At 49.6% G+C, this 15,721-nt stretch overlaps 1 protein-coding gene across 13 annotated transcripts in view; it reads left to right on the forward strand.

Annotated features, from left to right (window-relative positions):
- Positions 1 to 449: 449 nt before the first annotated feature.
- The window catches only part of ACTN1 (actinin alpha 1), a 90,081-nt gene continuing 74,809 nt past the window's right edge, over positions 450 to 15,721 (forward strand). For 10 of the 13 annotated variants that reach the window (XM_074148547.1, XM_074148549.1, XM_074148545.1 and 7 more), the window contains exon 1: positions 542 to 737. In XM_074148547.1, the coding sequence (XP_074004648.1) occupies positions 633 to 737 (105 nt within the window). In that variant the 5' untranslated portion in view covers positions 542 to 632. Of the gene's footprint in view, positions 738 to 15,721 lie in introns of all 13 variants that reach the window. The other 3 variants (XM_074148552.1, XM_074148550.1, XM_074148554.1) reach the window with 3 other exon arrangements.

Below are 15,721 nucleotides of genomic sequence, written 5' to 3' on the forward strand. Positions count from 1 at the left end.
CCTCAGGGCCGGGACCACGGGCCGCCACCTGTGTCACAGGGAAACAGCCTCCCGGTGACGAAACGCTGTCCTGACCCGCGCAGCTCGGCCGCCCCACGCGTGAGGGCGCATCTGTGAGGGGCCCGCTCCCGGTACGGCCTCCGCGCACCCGCGCCGCGGAGCCGCTGAGGGGAAAATGCCCAGAAAGCGACACGGAGCTTTCCCGCATCGCCCCGGCCCGGCGAGCGCCGGTGCCCGCCACTCCTCGGCTGGTTGGCCCGTCCTCTGCCTCAGCCGCCGCCGCCGCGGGGGAGGTGCTGGGGGCGGGGCAGATCGGCGGCATCCCGCCTATCGCGGCGGCCAGGGCGCCGTGACGGACGTGGAGGGCGCGCAATGAGCGCGGGGCTGTGGCTGGGAAATGCAGCCCCGGCCGCGGGTGGCGGCCAATGAGAGGCGCGGGGGCGGGCATCGGGCGGGGGTGGCGCGGTGCGTCCCGCCCCCGCCGTGCTGCTGCGCGCGGGTGAGGCGGAGAGGTGGGAGCGGGCGCCGCCGCCGCCTGCTCAGGCTGAGCGGCCGCGGGGCCGGGCACAGCGGGACGGACGGGACTGGGACGGGTACGGGCCGCCGGAGCAGCAGCAGCAGCAACAGCAGCCATGGATCACTACGACCCGCAGCAGACCAACGACTACATGCAGCCGGAGGAGGACTGGGACCGGGACCTGCTCCTTGACCCGGCCTGGGAGAAGCAGCAGAGGAAGGTCGGTGTCCCCCCTTCCTCCCCCCGGCTCCCTTCACGCACGCACCGCAGGGCCTCCGGGACCCGGCCGCGCCGCCCCCACCGGCCGCAGCGGGGCCGGTGAGCGCCTGGCCGGGGGATGGCGAGGCGAAGCGGCGGGGGCCGCGGCGGCGGGTGGAGCGGGCAGGTGATGGTGGGGAGGGAGGGAGGTGCCGCGGAGGATCCCCCCGCAGCAACAGATGTCCGCCCTGTCACCCGCACCCCGCCCGCAGGTGCGCCCGGGGGGAGCGGGGATCCCGGGGGGGCGGCGGCGGGTCCCGTCCCCCCCTCCCCGCTGCCCCCGCCGGGCTGCCCCGGCCCGGCGGCGGGACGGTGACTGGCTTCTCGTTTGAATGGTGTGGTTTAGGGCAGGGCTTGCGCGGAGCTCATGTCCAAAAATGGTAACATTCGGCCTTTTTTTTTTTTTTTTTTGAAACCGAAGGGGTGGCGGTGGGGAGGGGAGCTCAGCTCAGGAGGAGCTCCAGCCTCGCCGCTCTCTAGTTATGGGGTTGGTCTTTTTTCCCTCCTTCTTTAAACCAAAAGCATCCTGTATTAGATCACTCTGGAATCCTAATCCCTGAAACATTTCCGTTTTAGTCACTTCATCAGGCAACAATAAAGCAGAATTTGAAACACCACTCATGCTAACATGGCAGGGGCACCTCAGGGTGCAGCAGGCTCCCGTCGCTTTTCCCGGCCACTCACTCCTTCACTCTGGGCTCGCCTTTGGGATCCCGCCTTGCTATGCCTGAGCTGTAAGCAGGCGGGAGAATCTCCAGACCTTCTGTACTAGAAGGGAGGATATTGCTTATTTATGCAAAGATAATATATTAATATATATAATATAGCCCGAGGTGTGGGGGTTTCTGTAAGGAGCTGGGAGCAACTGGGAAGGAGGGTACACCAGCGAGCAGATCCTTCTTCCTCTTTAGCCCTTCTCCTTCTCTCTTCCTTTGCTTCGAGATGAAGGGTTTTCAATTTCTTCTGTTCATAGCTGTCTGAAATGGTGCCACTGAGGAGTCTTTCCCCTGGAGTCTGATGAGTTAATTGAAGGTGATAGCTATAAAGCCACTGTCAGCGGTTTCCTTGCTTGGAGAGACTTGGGTGGCGAGAGTAGACAGCACGAGAATTAAAGCACGCAAACAGGGGCATTTAATGGAGAACAAGTTGAAGGCTTACATTTCAACAAAGGAGAAAGGGAGGAATGTAATCTTGGTCTGGGGTGTGAGGGCTGGATGGCTTATCTGAAGACCGGGCTCTATGCTTTTCAGGAGGGAAGTTTCGTCCTTTTTAAAATATCTGCCTGGCTGTGATCCCTGTCTCCATTTGTATGCCAATATCTGGCTAATGCATCTAGGAGCAGTCAGTGGGGCCCAGAGCGAGTATTGCTCACAGGCTGTAAGGGGAAATGATTGTCATACTGTGGGTTTTTTTGCCTTTCGTGGTGCAAGGTGAGGGGAAATATTTTATATGTGGTGGGATACTGACTTGGCTGTCAGAAACAGGGCTTGAACCTTTGGCTTAAAAAGAAGCCCCCAAACCCAAGCTGTGGTATGTGCCCTGAAGGCCACGCTATTTTAATACTGCCTCCCTTGAGGAGTTTTAAAGTCCTCTTGGTCCTATCACAAGAGGGGGACAGAGAGCTACTCTGTTAACTTGGGTTACTTCTGCAGTTGAGGGGACAAGCCAAGAGATGGTTTTAAGGAATGAGTGCATTTGCTTCAAAATAGTCCAAGGCAATTTCTTTTGATGGTCAAACCACTGCCAGTTGAGTTTGATGTGCTGAGTGTTACTATCCAGCTTGCTGAATGGGAGGGCTCTATATAGTTAGGTGTCCTTCTCTGGTGGTGGAGTCACTAGGTTGTTTCTCGTCCTGCTGATGGACAGCTGAAACTGTTCCCTTCTGCAGTGGGTGCAAGCCCATGTTTTTATCATGGCCCACCCCTCTGGTGTCTGTAGGTAGGAAGATCAGGTCTGGGAGTGTTGGCTTTTTCCAGTTGCAGCCCTTCAGGCTAACCCCTCCTCAGTGGGATTGATGACCGGACCTCAGTCTGAGCAGGCTGTACAGATACTGAGGGACAGTTCTCATTCCCCACCCCGAGGTCTGAATGTGACCAAAAGCCCTGTTGGGGTCTTGGGGTTTGCTTGCTTCCTTCAGAGGTGGGGAGGTAATGGTATATCCACTAAGTACAAGCCTGGGGTGTATGGTGTAGTAAAACTGTCACCCCTTCTTACCTGTGAAATGAAATCATTGCAGTAATTAAAGTTAAGTGTTCATTACTGTACATGTTCGTTAGTAGCTTACTGAAGTGGAGAGGTTCATGCGTCCTAAATATTCCTGTAGGCTCCTTTCAGGCTCAGTCTTTCCTGTCGCATGTTTTAGGTTTTCCTTCACCTAAGGAGTAGCTAGAGAATTTCTGACAGAGGAAAACTGTCTGATTTAAGTACTAAATCAGACAGTACTAAATCTGATTCAAGTACTACCAAATTATTGTTGTTTTTATTATTTATAGCACTGATGCCAGCCAGGGGAACTTGAAACTTGCATGCTTGGGCCTTCTCTGGGAGGGGAGACAGCGTATCTGAAGTGATGGCATAGCCAGTAATCGAGTGAGCAAATGTCTGTGTGAGAAGTGGCCGTGTCTTGCTGGCTGTTTCCAGCCCAGCCCCTCATATCCCAGCTCAGTAGGGCCCTGCAGGCGGGGATAGCTGTGCCACAGTGCTGTCCTGCCTGGCTTTGCGCAGCTGGGACTAATTGAGACTTGGGAAGCAAACAGTCTAGAGATGTTGCTCACGGATGAATTGAATCCAGCTCCCCTTCTCCCAGCTGCATGGGCTCAGCAGAGCTCATGGCAGGCGTCAGAAGCGGATAGATCTGCTGATTTTCAGTAAGGGCCTCAACAGGCATGCTGTAAGGACAAGTCTACTGAGTTTTTGGGAGCTGGTTCGTGGGTTTCCTACCTGCGCTGAGAGACGGGTACCACAGCCTTCAGTGTCTGGGATGGTGCTTGAGATATGATCTCATGACCTGCTTTGAGATGGGTAAATAAATGAGCTGCAGAGTGAATTTCATATTTGGAAGGTGAAGTATGGCCTCTTGAACGTGATACGGAGCAGAGACAGACACTGATCTTGCCTCTTCCCACCTGCCCCTTCCTGGGAAGCTAATGTTTTACAATGTAGGGATAAAGTGACAGTACCTGGGAGGAAAGCAGCTTTCCACGCGAAGCCTGTTTTTCATGCCTATCAGAAGAGACTCTTAGAGGTTTTAAAAAGCTCATCGCAGCATTGCTATTCATAAGTGGCAAAAAATACAATGTGCGGAACAAGTTCAGCTACTTCTCATTTGATATAAGCCTCAGCACAGCCTTTTGTGCAGGAGCAGGGGTCTCTTCTGGGGATTGAAATACTTTCACCTTTGCACTGTTGAACTCATCTCAGTAGTTTCTTCTAATAGCCACTTCTTTTTTCTCCCTTCTCTCTTCTCTCCTGTTGGGAGTCAGGCCTCAAAGTAGTACTAGCCAAGGCATAATGAGATTGATCCTGCTGTTTCCTAGTGTTAAAAAGCAAAACTTGCTGAAAGCCATTGCCACAGTGTCACCTAGCTGTTGAGGTAGACAAGCTTGTCATGTAAAAAGTACATATGTGGGTGTTTACTCGCCAAGAGATTGTCACTTGTGCCCACAAGGACATTTCTCCCTTTTGATGACAAATGGCAAGCCGAAGTGTTCAAACTTTTCCTGAGTCACCTGGGGTGATAGAGCTTGATTTGGCCTTGAGGGACTGGGTGAGCCACTTGCTGCCCAGCACACCTAGCTTGTCTTTGGAGGTGAGGCAAAGGATAGTGGTGAGAAGGACAACCTCCTGCCACCACCTCACGAGTGTCCCAGAGAGGTCAGGAATGACACTGGGGTGAAGGGGCCGCTGCTTTGGGGTGCTGGTAGGGGTCAGCCCTTGGGCCCTGCATGCAGTGGGCTCTCCTGTTGGTCACTGTTATTTCATGTACTGGTTGCTTGAAGTGCACCTCGTTCAGGGTTTATTTTAAAATCTAGCTTGAAGCCGCTTGTCCAAACTGTAGAGCTGGGGGGGGGGAAACTTGAAATGCCAAATTGCTTTCTGACCTGAGAGCTGCCTTCTTAACAATATGAGTAGGAAGCTGTGTTCATTTGCAGCATGAAGAAGACAGCCTTATAAACTTAAATGCTGTAAGAAACGACAGTAATGCTTTTCTTTTTAAAAAAAAAAATAAAAAAATTGATGAAATAAATGTGCCTTATCTTTGTCCAGTGCTGCTCTGTCTCACCATGTTGGCATTTCTGTGGCGATGTGGCAGTAAATGATATCTCTGACTGAGAGAACTGCACTGTTCAGATTTACGGTGCTGCTGATGCAGTGATAGCACAGACTTGGGGAATGCCTTTTCTGCCGTAAGGTAGTACTTACTAAGTGCGGTTATTCAAGAACTACAGAAATTCCCTGTTAGAAATGGCAGTCTCACAGAACCCCTCTTGCCATTCTGTGTTGTGCACTGCACGTAAAGATACACATAAATACAAGGGTCGTCTTATAACCTAAAAAGCCATGGGTCTCGCAGCCCTGCTGTGTCTGCATCCAACAGGTCTTACTGTTCTTGTTATTATTTGAATTTTGCTGTGCTAATCACCTCTCTGTTTGAGGTGGGGTTGTTAATGGTAGAAAGTACTCATTAAACAGAGCCTAGGTCCCTCATGGAAACACCCCACCTCCAAGCCTGCTGGTAGCATGCTCAGATCAGGTGGTATGAGTGTGACTAATATCTCTGACAAATTCTAAAAGTCATAATCACAGCTTCCTTTTCCCTTGGATTGTGTCTTCTCATTCAGACAGGGTCTATTTTGAGAAGGTTATCTAGATTTCCAGAAAGCTACAGTTGCGGTAGCTGCAGTGGACCCATACAGAGGTGTGATACTGTATGGGGCTACTGTGAGGCTGTAGTTTGGTAAAATTTCTTTCAGTACGATCACAGATTCAGCAGTGAGGTAAATACATGTGCATCGTTGGTGAATGTACAGCACTGGGTCCCTTTGCTCCCGCTGTGAGTGACACTGCATATAGTACTTGCTGAGCCATAGCAAGGGATGATCTTTGCCTGGTCTCTGCAATGTGGGTGTGCTGTAGGAAAGGTGGCCCTGGTGAACCTGAGGATCCTCTGTGCCTTATTTTGCACCAACCAGTATTGATACAGAAGCAGAATGGTGAAATTTGTAAGGCTGCTTGCTCAGCTGCTCTTTTACAGTCAAACAGGCAATATAGGTCACCAGCTATCTCTTATCTTTCAGATCAAGCTTTTGTTGTTTAACATAGGTAGCTTATTGCCAGATACTTGCTCTTCAAAACATTACAGTCAAAAATTGCTGTAGGGGACTCTGGAAATATCTGGCTTTGTAGATCAGTTATTTGTCCTTGAGTGTGGGAGCTGCCTCATAGTTTCTGTGATCAGGTTTTGTCAGGATGTGCGCTTGTGGGTTTTTTAACAAGAACGTTATTATTCATTGTAACCTCTTGGTGCATGATGAATGAGGCATGTGCTCTTTGCAGTGACTTACCCACCTATTCAGCATCCTATTTAAAGGGGAAAACAAAGGCGAAGGGGGACATGGGTGAAGAAAGAGACTACATGTTCTTTGGGGGGCTGTATAACAGATCCCAAGGATCAGCTCACGAGAGCACAATACTCACCAAACTGGATTGAACTGTTCCTTCCCCTAATCCTCTAGGGGAGGATGAAACACCTCAAAGGCATCCAGCTACCAGCCTAGTGATGTAAAGTGTGTCTGTCTGGGGAATTTCTTGCTGACTGCTTCAGGCAACCGGTTTAAATTCTCGTGCGTGTGATTTGGCAATGACGTTTTTGCCGTGCATAAGTGCAAAGGCTAGAGAGGATAACATTGTTTGCCTCCCTGATTGCTTGCAGTGCACGATGGTATAGCTTGAGGTGTCTGATGCGCCACGTTAGGGCATCTTTAAGCAGAAGCTGCTTGGAAACTGCAGTTTTCTTGGCTGTCTGGTGAGAACTTGTCCCGTTAGAAGGAAGCGGGTGATTTTTGTATGAGGTGGTGTTGCCTGGCTGTGAAATTCAAGTGTAACTGGATGGTAGCTGTGAGAATGTGGGCCAACAAACCTGTTCAGTAAAAGTGTTTGTGAACACTGATCACATTTTTAGGATCTGCGTATGTTAACAGTGGAGACCCGGTGAATGCTCTTCCCAGCACTGAGGTGACCACCATGAATGGTAGTAATATGCTTCCTAAGTGCTCCTGCTGTAGGCACCTTGCTCTTCTCTCGTGTGCTGTGTGAGAGGTGCAGTTCTATAGCCTAACATGTCTCATGCATTTTTAACTGGAGGAGGATCAGGGTTCAGGTCGCCTCCCTGGCCAGGTTATGAGCCTGTGTGCTTTTCTGTGCTGCTTCACTGGGATCCACTTAAGAACCTGAAGTTCTTAAGGTTGGCACAAGCAGCAGTGACAGAGATGGTGAAAACTTGCATGGCTGTGCTGGGGAAGGACTTAAGAGTGTTTTCCAGCTGCCTGTGGATTATCACTGTTGTGCCTGACACTTAGGCTGTTCTCTGGGGTGCACTTACACTAGCAGAGGATGGCTGTGCTCTTTCTGACGATGAGGTGCAGAAGGCAGTCGCTGTAGAAAAGAGGCTGGAGAGCTGTCTGGGGAAGCGTTGGGTAGCTGCTAAAATGCAACACATACAGTGGACTGGTCTCACTTTAATGTGGTGCGTCTGCCCCAGGGGCTTGCTGGATATATTGTTGTGATTTTCTGGGGTATTTTGTACAGTCTAAGGAATGGTGTTTGAAGAAGTTGGGTACAGAGTGCAACAGAGTTTACGCTTTTTTTTTTTTAATACGTAAGAACATAAAACTGATTTTTTTGCCATGTGAGACTATTGGAAACATGATAGTTGCCATAAGGAACGTGCTTAGCATGACTTCTGTAAATCTTGTATAGGAATGTAAAACCTTCTCATCCCCTCAAAGCCATAGGTGAACTGTGCATGTAGTGGGGGGAAAGCGTGAGTAGTATGCTTGGCTAGCTGGGAAAGATGTGACCTTAGCAAGAAAGGCAGAGAGTCGTCTTTTCTTCATAGGGGCATATGCTCCAACTCTGGGATTTTGGGGCTGAAGCATGTTACACAGAGCTTGGATCTGTTGGGATGAGTTGGTGTAGAGTGGTGAGATAGCCTTGTCGGCAGTAAGACCTTCTCTCTGGTGCTAGTCATGCCAGAAAAGTCTGTTTTATTGAAGTCTGTGGAGCCACCCACTGCTTTATTTTGGCCCTGGCGCGTGAGACTGACAGGTTCTCAATAGAGTCACCCAGATCCCCAAGACAGAACTGGGGACTTCCTGGGCCAACCCAAAAGATGCTTAAGTGAGCAAAACCACTAGCATTAATATGATTAGCAAAAAAAAAAAAGTTCACTTCCTGTTCCCCTCCCACCATTGCCTTCCCTGCTCTCGTTCCCCCACTGCATGAGAGCAGAACTTGGTCATAGGATGTTTGTGGTGTGGCCTGGTGCCAGTTTAACCTCTTGGCTCCCTATTAGGCAGTAAAGCAGAACCGTTTATTCCCCGTGTTGGTTTCCTGTCGTTGTCTTTCCTGCTCAGCTGGTGATGTGCGTATCCTAGTGGTAAGGGCTGGATGAGGCCTTTGCAAGCCAACCCCTGTACCAGTACTGCAGCTGGCTGACCGCAGGCTTTTACCTGCAGTTGTACTCTCTTCTCCTTCTTCCAAATCTGTTGCTGCTTTGAAGCACTACAACGTGAACAAGGCCTCTGCAGAGGCCTTCTCCACCCTCAGTGCACTGAAACAGCTCCCATTGACAAGATTGGGGTATGCATGAATAAACAGAGGGGATTTTGGTGTCTCATCTAGATGAATCTTTGATTTGTCATTCTGCTGTGTAGACTGAGAGCCTCCTGGAAATGTGTTCATCCCTGTGGTGTGGAAAATGACAGCAAAACTGGCTTTTCCATTGCATTTGAGCCAAGATGGGAAATGCTGGCAGGTGAAAAGGCTGTGTCTTGGCTATTAACACTCACTACAGTGGACACCACTGATGTGAGTCTCCATATATCACCTGTCTGTCACTCAGATTGGAGCGGTTTCAAGTTGGTCTCTGAATGCCAACAATCCAGGGCTTCTGGGCAATCTTACAGAAACACACCAGTGTGGATAGTTGATAGGCAGATGAGGCTGTATGGCAGACTTCTTAAGCAGCCGCTTGCTCCATATCCTCTTAGATAACTTACATGGTCAATGAGAAGGCAGTGATGACTTGATGTATCAGCTGGTTGCTTCTTTGGCAGTCTGCTTGACTTTGGTGTGACTGGGCGTTGCTGCAGTGTAAGGGCCTGCCCGTCAGGATAGCACAGGTGGGCTCTGCTTACCCATCATATGTGTGACCCTCATTTTCAGAGGGACCCTTATGAAATCTTGTATCTCCGTGCCGGGCAGCACAGTGTGCATGGGCAGTGCAGCCTGCTCACTCTGCTCCTTCCATGAGCAGAGTGCTGGATGGCCAGGTAAGTTTTGTGCAGAATATTCGTGCTTCCTTTTACAACACTGAGGACAACTCTCCTGTGCTACAAAGGTGTTGAACCATGGCCAGCTGGCAGTGGAGGAAAGACCCCTGCTTTCCATGGCCTCTGGATCGGGCAGCTAGGGTGGTTGCTACTGCTTGCTGCAGCATATGATGCTAAGCACTCGAACTTCACTGCTGCTGTAAATGGAAGTTGTGCTGTTACATCTTTGCTCCACGAACTAGCCCGTAAAGGCCTCGGAGAGATGAGGGAGAGCGAGAGTGCCATGTATGGTCTCTGCATCCCAGCCGAGTGTGCTTTTCTTCATCATGGAAAGTGATGTGTATATCCCAGAGCCCTGTTTCCTGGCTGAATTCCTTGACTCTGTAGCAGCTGAGTTTCTCTTGCTACCCAGTATACTTACCTGTGATCCCCCTCAGTTTATTTAAATCTGCCCTTCAGTAGACAGTGTGTTAGTTCTGCTACTTAGATGTATTATCCCCAAGAAAACTTTAAAATTTGGCTCCACAAGTGAAAAAAAGCAAGTTAATTTCTTAACTGCTAAACAATGCTAAAGAAAGGACACTTTGTTTAAAGCTGTTTAGACCATGTCTATGCCAGGGTTTATCACAATGGAAAATGCTTAATTTCCTAAGGAAAATTTTGATTGCAGCCAAAACCAGTTCCAGCTTTTTAAGTGTATTTATGCTTCCAGGTGAGTTTCCTGCATGTCTTATCTGGTTTGGGAGATGTGGAGATCTCCCACCGATGAGGGAGGGGAGAGCAGTTGCTTGGGTGCAAGGGTGTGGTGGGAAGAGGAGTATGAAGGGTACATTTATTCAAGCCTCTGCCTTCCTGGTAGCTCTGCTCGCAGTGTTGGTGTACAGGAGGAGCATCTCCAGGGGAAGCATGGGCCTGGGCCACACCTAGCTCCACACACAAAGTGAGACCTTGCGCTTTGCCAGTGCTTGCTCATCAAGCACCTTCTGGCAGCGGCGCTTGCAGGCGGCTGCGCTGCATGGAGGAGGCTGGGTGGGGGCAGCGGGGGAGTACATTCATGAACACGAACCAGTCTGTTTCAAAATGGCTAACGCGTGGAAACTTGCTGTTTCCCAAGGGTTTTGTTGGGCCGTTGGGGAACTCTGGCCAGGGATGAGACTATTTCCAGCTGTGGTGAGCCAAGTGTGAACTCACTCTGGGCAAGATGCCCAGCTCCACTGATTTTCTCCTGCCAGAAATCCTTACCCTCCAGCCAGCGATACCAAACTCGGTTTCTGCCAGTCCTCAGCTGAAGACCTCTGAAGGGACAGGAGAGCAAGGAGACCAAGCTGAGCAAGATACTTCTAAGGAGGGGGTGAGGGGAGGTACTGAAGAGCTTGCGCAGGATGGTGGGGTGTCACCGCTGAGGGGTGGTTGAGGGGTGTAGGGACCTGCTTTTCCTAGGGCAAGTAGAGAGGGAAAAGCGGGTGATGGCTGTGCAAGGGGTTGGCTTTCCTTGGTTAGGCAGAGCTATGCAACCCACAGGGACATACTGCTGGGAATGCCATCAAGATAGTCCTCTGGGAATGAGTATTGTTCCCTTCATCATGGTTTCAACACACTGGGGATTTCTTCTGTAAAATATGATATTCTTTCCTCTCTTGTGGAAGGTGCTGCAGGGCAGAAGGTGCTCTTCAATGGGGAGGTTGTGCATCTGGGACCTCTTGCTCTCCACAGAAAAGGCATGGCTGTACAAAACTTCGTCTTCCAGAGCTGGCAGTCCTTCCCATTGCAGGACTTGTTGCAGGGATCCATTGGTCCAGCTGCTTTTCCTGCAAAGAGTGCTCTGCAGTCAGATATTGCTGAAGGAGGGGTGTGAGAGCCAGGTGTGCAGGGACCCTCCCTGCATGTTCCTTATATGGATTTTTAGCAACTGGAGGGACTAAAGGATTAACACCTTGTACTCTGGGCCTTCCAGTACTGGCAACAGTCGCTAGTGAAAGGAAGTTTCTAGCTGCTTTTTCCTATGAGTGACTTTGGCTCCTGATACTGTGGGTGTTCACATTCAGCTGTGTGATTGGAGCTAGCCGGTCGCTGTTGAAGAGTTTCTAAAATGCCTGTAGTAACAGCTCTTTGCATGCTGAAACAAAGCATAACAAGCACGATACTGTGTCGTTAACTGAGCGTGCACATGCCTGTCTGCAGCACGTCTTCTGGGTCCAGTCATGCAGAGGTGTTGGAGCTGACGGGGCCAGTTTATGAACAGGAGGCCTTCTGTTCCTGCAAGCACACTTCCTCCAACACTGATAATTTTCATGTGCCAGTGTATCATTTAGTGACACATTACACTGCTCCTTGCTGTTGCAACCTATTGCAAATGGTCTGACCCAGACAGCTACTGAAAGCTTCCTACAGGGTGGACCACTGAAAGCTGTTTCCATCCCAGACCCAAAGGAGTATTTCCCTCCCCCTCCTATAATGGATCGTTTCTTTAAAGCTGTTAACTGGCCATAATCCAATCATTACTACTGTAATTAGTGAACTGCTTACAGTAACTAAAACACTTGAAGCGTAATATCCTCTGTGTTTGCAGAGCTTGGAACAACTTTTGCCTGCAGTCCTGTGAGAGGTAATTACTGCCGATGGCCGTGGGGTGGGTGCAGGGGGGACAGGGCAAGCCTAGCACAGGCCACGCTTCCTCTTGCTGCCTCTCTTGCCAAGCCCTGGCTGGCAACGTGTGGGCTTCCTGCAGCAGGGAGAAGCTTAGGAGCCCTGTGGAGGTGAGCCAGCATGCCCAGCTCATGGTGGTCTCCTGCCACCCCTTTGTCAGAAAGAGCCTTCTGTTTACAAACTGTGTCAGAGGACTCTGGTCCAAGAAGGCCAATGGCATCCTGGGGTACATCAAGAAGAGTGTGGCCAGCAGGCGAGGGAGGTTATCCTCCCCCTCTACTCTGCCCTGGTGAGGCCCTATCTGGAGTACTGTGCCCATTTCTGAGCTCCCCAGTTCAAGAAGGACAGGCAACTGCTGGAGAGGGTACAGCAGAGGGCTACAAAGATGATTAGGGGCCTGGAGCATCTCTCTTATTAGGAAAGGCTGAGGGACCTCGGTCTTTTTAGTCTGGAGAGGAGAAGACTGAGGAGGATCTGATCAATGCCTATAAATACTTAAAAGAAGGGTGTCAAGAAGATGGGGCTGGTCTTTTTTCAGTGGTGCCCAGTAACAGGACAAGAGGTAATGGGCACAAACTTGAACATAAGAAGTTTCATCTAAATATGAGGAGGTACTTCTTTACTTTGTGGGTGGCAGAGCACTGGAACAGGCTTCCCAGAGAGGTGGTGAAGTCTCTGTCTCTGGAGACATTCAGAACCCACCTGGACACATTCCTGTGCAACCTGCTCTAGGTGGACCCGCTTTGGCAGCGGGATTCCACTAGATGATCTCCGGAGGTCCCTTCCAACCCCGTATCGTTCTGTGATTCTGTGGTGTTGGGTGGAACTTGCAGGGCAGCTGGTGGCATTGAAGGTGTGATGTAGTAGTACTTAACATTTGGTTTATTACATGGTAGAAACTACCTACACTGCAGCAGAGTCAATGTCTCCTCTTGCTGTCAGAACACCCTCTTGTCCCTACCCATGATGTCAATGCTCTCCCCTCACCCACCAAATTACTAACTTGGTAGGCAAGGCTAAGAGACTTCAGCTCCTGGCCCTACAGATTCATTCTGTGGGATTTAGGGTTTCCAAGCAGATGCATCCCTCTGCTGCATTCTTCAGCCGCTTCTCTTTTTGAGAGCAATGAGCCGGCTTTCCTGAAAGCTTCTCCTGCCCTGCCCTTCATACCCTGACAGGAGGGCTGTACCAGCACACTTGTCTCCCGCCTTTGTTCTGCTTCCTCATTTTTACCTCCTGAGATGAATCTTGTTGTAACTCAGGCTCTTCCTTCTTGGGGAGGAGAAGGACCATGGTGAGGAACAAGTGTGGGCAGCTTTTAAAGGCTGGATGAGGGTGGGTGAGTACATAGAGCTGCAGCAAGCAGTAGCCCTGCAGTGGTAAATACCTAGCTGCCCAGCTGCCAGCCATCAGTTGGCAGGCACACTCTACTCAGCAGCTGAGCAGGATGTTCATTTGCAATATTTGGCCTGTGATGGGATCAGAAAAATGAAAAGTCTTTTTGGCATAAGGACAAGGTTTAAAAAACAAACAAACTGACAAAAAACCAAAACAAACAACCCCTCACCATCAAAACGGCAAGAAACAAAAAACAGAGCAACCAACCATCAGCACCACACCCCAGAAAAAAAAACCCACCCAAAACCCAACTCCACCCCAAAACCCACTCTTATCACAGGGGTTTCATTTTGCTCTTGAGCAATGATCCTGCTCCTTTTCCAGGCTTCATTCCTGTGTGGTGCTGGGCAATAGAGGCACTATAAGATGCACAGTCTGCGTCATGGCCCCTGGCAGGTGAAATGAGTAGAGAAACAACCTCTGATGAGAATGAGTTTGTGTCATGTGCTCTGGATTTAGCTTAGGAGGTGAGAGATGTTCTCACCCTGCAGGATCTTGTGTGTGCTGTCAGCACCTGCCACTGCTGTCTATATACTTACCTTATTGCCCCAGAAATCTGCTGTTGTCACTGAGTTGCATGAAAGGTTGAAAATGTACTTGTTGCCATGTAGGTGAGAGTGGTCAGTAAGGTGAGGAGCAAGTCCTAGAGTGCCAGTGGCCAGAGATCTGTGTGGGGTGGGCTACATATGTGTCAAAGTCTCTTCCTTCTGGCCTGAGCAGTGTCTACCTGTTGCTTTGCGCTCTGCCTTTGCATCTGTCTGCATCTTCCTGCAGCCTCTTGCCATGCTCGTAGCCTGCAGGGTAGCTGGGGAAAGGGACAGTGTTTCTGCCCTGTGTTTGCACCGTTCCCTGCACAGCACAGCTTTGGTCTGTGAGCACGTGATTCCCAGATGCTGCAGGACCATGAGCCCTGAAGTGATGGTAAGTGATTTTAAATGGACTTTTTTTTTTTTTTTTTAAACTTTAAAGTGTTGTCTTAAGATCACTTGTGCTGATTACAGCACATAAATTTTAAAAGTTGCTTCCCTGTGAGCGAGTACCACTTGACTCAAACTATTTTCAATTCTGTATTCTTCTGCACTAGCACCATGCGTTCAACTCGCTGTTGGCTTTAGATGCTGGCACAGCCACTGTCAGCACTCCCTGCTTGAGTGCTTCCCTATATCTCTTCAGGATGATGTCTAGTAATAGACCACTTCAGTGGTGCTTGTGTGTTTCTGTCATCTCTAGCTTCAGATGTCTGCTTTCAGCATGTCACTACAAAATTGCAAGTATAGGTGTCCCTTTCTCCACATCTGTCCAGCTCTGCTAGTGTAGTACAGCAGATTTTGTAGTGAGTTTCTGCTGTGGGTGTAGCCAAAGAGAATACAATCACCAGCATACTATTTTTTGTTAAATTTTGCTTTGAGTTTAAGGCCTCTGGTATTCCTTGATATCTCTTTTTCTATCTGTATTTCCGTGTCCAAGGAAATTTCCAGAATCTCCCTTCTCTTTTCCCTTTCCTTCCTGGCCCTGCCTTCATTACCACTTGCTGGGAAGGAAAATCTTTGTTCCCATCTTACTCTGCCATGATGCTGAGTGATCTCATATGCTTTGGACTGAAGGTTGCTCTTCTGCATAGGTGGGTTGCTGGCTTGGTGGTCTGATACATTAACGAAATTATATGGTGCTGAAAAGAGCTTTTGAAACTTTTTGCTAATAAGGTTTTAATAATTGTCTTCAGCTCTTTTATGTATAGACTATTTTGGTGATGTTGTTTTCCCTCAGATCTTACTTGGAAGTCCCCCACTGGTGGTAGGCTCTGGCAGCCCCTGAGTAAGCCTTGCTGTGCTTCGGAGCAGGGCAGCAGCAGGCAAGCTTGATATGGAGTGTTTGCACTGTCCAGCTGTGGAAATTAAATGTGTGGATTTGGTTTGCATAGCCCACCCAAGGAACAGCTCTCTAGGCAAAGAGCAAAGCTCTTTTGTCGGTGCTGGGGCACAGCGCAATAAGAGGTGTCCTTTGGATATGTGTGCTTCTGGGTGTGATATAGCAGAATGAGGCGTTGGCAGAACTCGCTTGGGTTTCTGTTCCCCTCTGACCTTCCGGTGCGGTGAATTGGTAAGTCACATTCTCCTATGTCTTCTTCTCATGTGAACCCTTAACAAGGTTTTGTAAGGCTGCTTATTTGTCATGAAATTGCAGGGCACCAGAACATTAACCACCCTTCCAATCTTAGTAGAAGAGAATAGAAATATTAGCTAGAGATGCCTGTTTCTATCAGACTAACTGGGGCTTAATTTACCCACCAATTGCTCCTTGCTTTGCCTTCCCAAGAGGATATGACTGGGCAAAATATTTCACATATGTA

Source organism: Numenius arquata, chromosome 6 (genome assembly GCF_964106895.1).
Source record: "Numenius arquata chromosome 6, bNumArq3.hap1.1, whole genome shotgun sequence".
NCBI classification, from domain to species: domain Eukaryota; kingdom Metazoa; phylum Chordata; class Aves; order Charadriiformes; family Scolopacidae; genus Numenius; species Numenius arquata.